The sequence below is a fragment of the Ostrea edulis genome, chromosome 6 (genome assembly GCF_947568905.1).
Source record: "Ostrea edulis chromosome 6, xbOstEdul1.1, whole genome shotgun sequence".
NCBI classification, from domain to species: domain Eukaryota; kingdom Metazoa; phylum Mollusca; class Bivalvia; order Ostreida; family Ostreidae; genus Ostrea; species Ostrea edulis.
Window position 1 is genome coordinate 21,182,949 of NC_079169.1, and position 6,765 is coordinate 21,189,713.

At 37.4% G+C, this 6,765-nt stretch overlaps 1 protein-coding gene across 1 annotated transcript in view; it reads left to right on the forward strand.

Annotated features, from left to right (window-relative positions):
* Positions 1 to 304: 304 nt before the first annotated feature.
* LOC125683024 (uncharacterized) overlaps positions 305 to 6,765 on the forward strand; it is a 31,062-nt gene continuing 24,601 nt past the window's right edge. The window contains exons 1-3 of the mRNA XM_048923711.2: positions 305 to 413; positions 2,364 to 2,583; positions 4,420 to 4,589. Of these exons, the coding sequence (XP_048779668.2) occupies positions 2,454 to 2,583; positions 4,420 to 4,589 (300 nt within the window). The 5' untranslated portion in view covers positions 305 to 413; positions 2,364 to 2,453. The remainder of the gene's footprint in view (positions 414 to 2,363; positions 2,584 to 4,419; positions 4,590 to 6,765) is intronic.

Consider the following 6,765-nt stretch of genomic DNA (forward strand, 5'->3'; position numbering starts at 1 on the left):
CCTTTCAAAAAAAATTTTTTTTTGGTCTCGATGATAGTTTGTAGAAATAAGCACCTGAATGCACCCGGGCTGTTTAAACATGTGAAAAACACGTGGATTGTGGGGTACCTAGTCTTGCTGCTGGTGAAAAAAAAAAATCCGTGATGCGAAAATCCCGTGTAGAGTGTTGTTTTTTCGGTGTTGACAGACGAGACAGGTAACAGAACATTCATTATTTGTCATGGTTTTCTTCCTATTTAGTAAATAAGGGCAAAAGAGAGATAACCCAAAATTAATTTACGATCGGGTTCGGAATCTACAAAGTACATTCATAAAGATTCGCCGAACGGAACCGAACCTGAAGTGCAGTGCAGTCGCCAGTCCTGTTAGCTGCTAAGCCGAAAGTAGAAATTGGGGCCATTTAGGCATTAACGGTATAGTGTATGAATTCTTGTTCCTCATGTGATTGACTAGAAATGGCATTGCATGTATTGTTTTGCTTATCAGCATTGCAGTGTCTGCACTGACATGACTATGAATATCATCAGATGACATGTGTCAGTAGTAGTGCTGTGCACGATTGTCTCAGTGTCAATGATGACAGCATGCGTCAGTAGTAGTGCTGTGCACGATTGTCTCAGTGTCAATGATGACAGCATGCGTCAGTAGTAGTGCTGTGCACGATTGTCACATTGTCAATGATGACAGCATGCCTCAGTAGTGGTGCTGTCACTGCACGATTGTCACAGTGTCAATGATGACAACATGCATCAGTAGTAGTGCTGTGCACGATTGTCACATTGTCAATGATGACAGCATGCCTCAGTAGTGGTGCTGTCACTGCACGATTGTCACAGTGTCAATGATCTGATGATGACAGCATGCGTCAGTAGTGGTGCTGTGCACGATTGTCTCAGTGTCAATGATGACAGCATGCATCAGTAGTAGTGCTGTGCACGATTGTCACAGTGTCAATGATGACAGCATGCCTCAGTAGTGGTGCTGTCACTGCACGATTGTCACAGTGTCAATGATGACAGCATGCGTCAGTAGTAGTGCTGTGCACGATTGTCACAGTGTCAATGATGACAGCATGCATCAGTAGTGGTGCTGTGCACGATTGTCACAGTGTCAATGATGACAGCATGCGTCAGTAGTAGTACTGTTGTGCACGATTGTCTCAGTGTCAATGATGACAGCATGCGTCAGTAGTAGTACTGTGCACGATTGTCTCAGTGTCAATGATGACAGCATGCGTCAGTAGTAGTGCTGTGCACGATTGTCACAGTGTCAATGATGACAGCATGCGTCAGTAGTAGTACTGTGCACGATTGTCACAGTGTCAATGATGACAGCATGCGTCAGTAGTAGTGCTGTGCACGATTGTCACAGTGTCAATGATGACAGCATGCGTCAGTAGTGGTGCTGTCGCTGCACGATTGTCACAGTGTCCTGTGTTCGGATGCTGTAGCATTGTATAACTGACTTGACATGGTCATTACATGATTTAGAAATGCAAGAGATCAGAGTAATAATTTCAATCAACACTTTAAAAGTGACCTTTCCTTTTTAATTTGATAGAATACATCTTTTCAGGATTATGACTTGACTTCTGTTAAAAATCTAAGTGAATATTCATTGCAGTTGTTGAAGATTTCATGAAATATGTGTTTTGTTGTGTGGAAAAAAGAATTATGTCAAAAAATAATATATTTGCAGTATTAATTTTTGTTTTGAAAATATAATTTTCTATGAAATACGTAGTTAAAAATAATGAAAGTGTACAAATAGATATTGCATCATACTGTATATGTAGTTATTTTAAAACACCTTTGAAGTACAGCTGAACTTCAGTATCTTGAACACTGATATTTCGAATCTCATGGATGTGAAGTGATTTGGAAGTCCCAGCCGCATATTCTTTAAATATTTCTCCCTTGATATCTCAAATCCTCAAATATCTCGGAAGTTTTCTCTCGGTCCTATCGAGTTTGAGATAACGAGGTTTGACTGTATATATTTATTGAAATATTACACACTAATGAGTCAAGCAATGCAAACATAAGAAAGTTCAAAATAAACAGGAAACATATAGCATCAGGAATCTGTTTACATTGGTCCAGGAAAGAATACACTACTGTGACAAGAATACAGAAAAATTTTAACATTCCATAATTGACAAATTTTTGTTGTATTATGTACACTAAGAATAATGTAGTTAGTGACAACTAGTACAACAAATAGCCAAAATCTATTGTATATGAGCAACATTTTATTGGGGGGGGGGGGGGTGCAGGGGCTTTCTCCAGATTTGTTATAGATGTACATGTATTATGATTACACATGATGTACACTACATCTCGATCCCTTTCCATTTATTACAGGGTTGCAGGATCCTGTCCCATGAAGTCCATAAAGTAGCAGATTATCTGTTGATACTGGGATTGGAAGAATTGCAGCAAGATCCCAATAAAATGGAGGCTTCACCACAGAATGAACTGATGTTTCAGAACATTACAGTATCCATGGGGGAGAAGGTCATCCTGAATAATGTATGTGGCATGGCACAATCAGGAAAACCCCTGGTGATCATGGGACCCAGTGGTGAGTGATTTTTATTGTCTGCACATTTTTCTGATGTTTGCAGTGAGTAGAACTGCTTCATAATATGTTTACAGTGTGACCGTTGAGACGAGGGAAGACATATAACATCTTAGAACAAGACTATAGGCAATTCATTTAACGCGGGAAATATAACGCGGTTGATGTAAACAGTGCATTGTGATGTCATCATTAGCTGCGATTGTTTTTCTTTCAAATCAAGCAATTATCCACAACAAAACATACAAAGGTATGGAAAACCTTGTCTGGAATTCAAAATCATTCATGGTACTTTCCAAGCTATTAATTTGTTTTATCTACGGGGTTGTCAATGAAGTATACCGCAGTGATGGCAGCATTTTTCTGAAGCATTATGGGTAGTTCCCATCATTTTTCAGCTGATGAAGAGCAAACCACGTGACTCAATTGTGTAATAATTGGAGCGAGCTTGTCGCTTCGCGACATGAGCTTTGCTCACTAATATGTTTATGGTGTGACTGTTGAGATGAGCGAAGACCCATAACATCTTGCAACACAACTTTAGTCATTTCATTTAACACGGGAAATATAACGCGGTTGATGTAAACAGTGCATTGTAACGTCATCATTAGCTGCGATTGTTTTTCTTTCAAATCAAGCAATTATCCACAACAAAATGTACGAAGGTATGGGAAACCTTGTCTGGAATTTAAAATCATTCATGGTACTTTCCAAACTATTTATTTGTTTTATCTACAGGGTTGTCAATGAAGTACAAGTGTTCCGCAGTGACGGCAACATTTTTGCGGAAGCATTATGGGTAGTTCCCATCATTTTTCAGCTGATGAAGAGCAAATCTCGTGACTCAATTGCGTAATCATTGGAGCGAGCTCGTGTTGCTTTTGTGACCGGAGCTTTGCTCGCTATTAAAAAGTGAACCATTGAAGGGTCTTTTATTATGTTGTGTACTTAAAAATAGATATTAATACACTTTGTAAACAGTATGGATAAATCATGCCATGTGCATATCAGACTGCCTTGTGTATATACATGTATATCACATTTCCGATCTCCTACACAAAAATGTATATCTGCAGAAAATCTGAAGTCCTGCTACTTCTCTTTAGTAGCACCTTGTTGTTAATTCACAGTGCTTAGGAGATTATAAACCTTTAAGGGTTACATGGATATGATATTATTAGAAGGATTATAATGCTATGTGTGAACACTTCATGGTTTACTGATATACCCGGTAACAATAAATCAGAGTTTATGTACATGTATAGCCTCATTGGGCTGAATTTACAATACTTTATCCTAGAATAGTCCTATCTACTAATCTAGTGAATTTGACCTTACGTATCTAACCTTGATTAACCAATAGGGACTATGACATTGACAATACACACGGTAACAATTTCTGAATATTTCATAAAAGGTAAAAAGAAGTGTTGCTAAACATTTAAATACAAAGTGTCACAAATTTCTGAATTTTAATAATTGGTTAGAAAATGAAGCTTAAATTTTGTACTCAAGGAATTCGAAATTTTTGTTCCAATTCGGCTGTAACCTTCACCTTTTACATTTATCCATGAAAACCAGTAGGTAACAAAATCTGGATGCAGGCTGTCATTTCTGGAAGTTAAGACAATAATAGAAGAAATGTGGCTTAGATATTATACACAGTGTTGACTAACTACACATGAAAGCCTAGTTTTTGTCAGACTTTGTTGTACTAAGGTGATAACAAGTACATGTATATCATAAACAGAATACTACAAAGCAAAAACAAATGTCACATTGTGTGGGTTTTTCTGTACGATTTTCTTCATGTGTTGCATTTTTTTTTTATCAATGTAGGTGCTGGTAAAACAACATTGCTGCATACATTGGCCGGAAGAATGCCTTACACATCAGGAACAATAACTCTGAATCAACAGGAATTTGGAAAGCTGCACAAAAGACAAATTTGTTATGTTCTTCAACAAGATATATTTTTTCCAAACCTTACTTTAAGGGAAACTTTACAGGTCTGTAAATTTGTGATATTTTAATCTGTCTATGACTATAAGAATAATAATTATTTTGAATTCTTAAAGGGACTGATTCATAATTTCCCCCCAAATTTTCTTTTTCACTTTTAATAATCAAAATCTACTGTCTAATGTGTTTAAAAGATTTCACATAAAAATTATGGTTATGCGTCATCACAGAAGTTCATTTTAGGGAGTTTATTATTATACCCCCCGCAACAAGTTGTAGGGGGGGGGGGTATACTGGAATCGGGTTGTCCGTCTGTCCGTCCGTCTGTAGACGCAATGGTTTCCGGGCTCTAAAGCATTATCCTTTCCACCTACCATCACCATATCATATATATGGACTACCCATGGGATGAAGATGTTCCCTATCGATTTTGGGGTCAAAAGGTCAAAGGTCAAGCACACTGGACATCAAAGTAGCAATATGGTTTCCGGGCTCTAAAGCGTTATCCTGTCCACCTACAGTCACCATATCATACATATGGACTACCCATGGGATGAAGATGTTCCCTATCGATTTTGGGGTCAAAGGTCACGCGCACTGGACATCGAAGTAGCAATATGGTTCGGTTTGTCATGCCATTTGTTTTTTACACTCAGAAAAGAAGTAGTTTATACCTATTACCAACACCCTTTGGGAGATTGGGGTAAGCGGGGGGTATTCTTAGTGAGCATTGCTCACAGTACCTCTTGTTTGTTTTGTAAACAAAGATTACGGTGTGTTATTGTTTACGAAATTTTCCAAAGAAATGGATATCGATCTAAGTTTATTATATCTTTAACATTTCAAGCATTTTGAGGTAAAATATGTCATCTAAAGGTTAAAATTTGTGACTATGCAAAATTAAAATGCTCTATATTACAAAATCAATATTTCACTTGTTTGTATACATAAAATGACTCAAGTTAATATTTTCATAAAATCAGTAAAGTTAATACTACATCTACATGTATTTACATTGTCAAAGTTGTGCATGGGAATTTACCAATTACATAACACAGATGTAAGGCTAAAATATTGCTTTTATTCTTGCATTCAGAAGGTCAAAATTTTGACTGTCAACTTTAAATGAGTTATATTTTCAATGTTTAACATTGAAAATGAAAAATGTTTTTATCAAAAATTGTGAACCAGTCCCTTTAAAGAATTCGTATGAAAAAATTTGGTTAAGTACCTTCACAGATAAAATTCAATTTTTTATTATTGTTAGATATACTAGCTTCTAAAATATCACAACAGGTGATTGTTTAATTTTTATCATACAAAGCATAGGACATCATAATCATTTCCAGAAAACGATGGTCTACGACAAGTTTTTCATAAAATCAGTTAAGTTAATACTACATCTATTTACATTGTCAAAGTTGTGCATGTGAATTTACCACTTGCATACAACAGTTCTTTGTAATACATTATACAAGAATCTGCATCCTTAATGTAGCAGAATTATTTTGGACACATGTTGTCACAAGATGATTATAAAATGTACGTCTTTGAACACATCTTAGTATTTGCATAACTGGTCATTGTGGTTCTGATAATTGCCTAGCTACTACACAAAAATCATGAAGTATGCTGTCATACTTTGGTGAACCGATGCAATGAGAGGGATGAAGTATGCTGTCATGCTTTGGTGAACCGATGCAATGAGAGGGATGAAGTATGCTGTCATGCTTTGGTGAACCGATGCAATGAGAGGGATGAAGTATGCTGTCATGCTTTGGTGAACCGATGCAATGAGAGGGATGAAGTATGCTGTCATGCTTTGGTGAACCGATGCAATGAGAGGGATGAAGTATGCTGTCATGCTTTGGTGAACCGATGCAATGAGAGGGATGAAGTATGCTGTCATGCTTTGGTGAACCGATGCAATGAGAGGGATGAAGTATGTTGTCATGCTTTGGTGAACCGATGCAATGAGAGGGATGAAGTATGCTGTCATGCTTTGGTGAACCGATGCAATGAGAGGGATGAAGTATGCTGTCATGCTTTGGTGAACCGATGCAATGAGAGGGATGAAGTATGCTGTCATGCTTTGGTGAACCGATGCAATGAGAGGGATGAAGTATGCTGTCATGCTTTGGTGAACCGATGCAATGAGAGGGATGAAGTATGCTGTCATGCTTTGGTGAACCGATGCAATGAGAGGGATGAAGTATGCTGTCA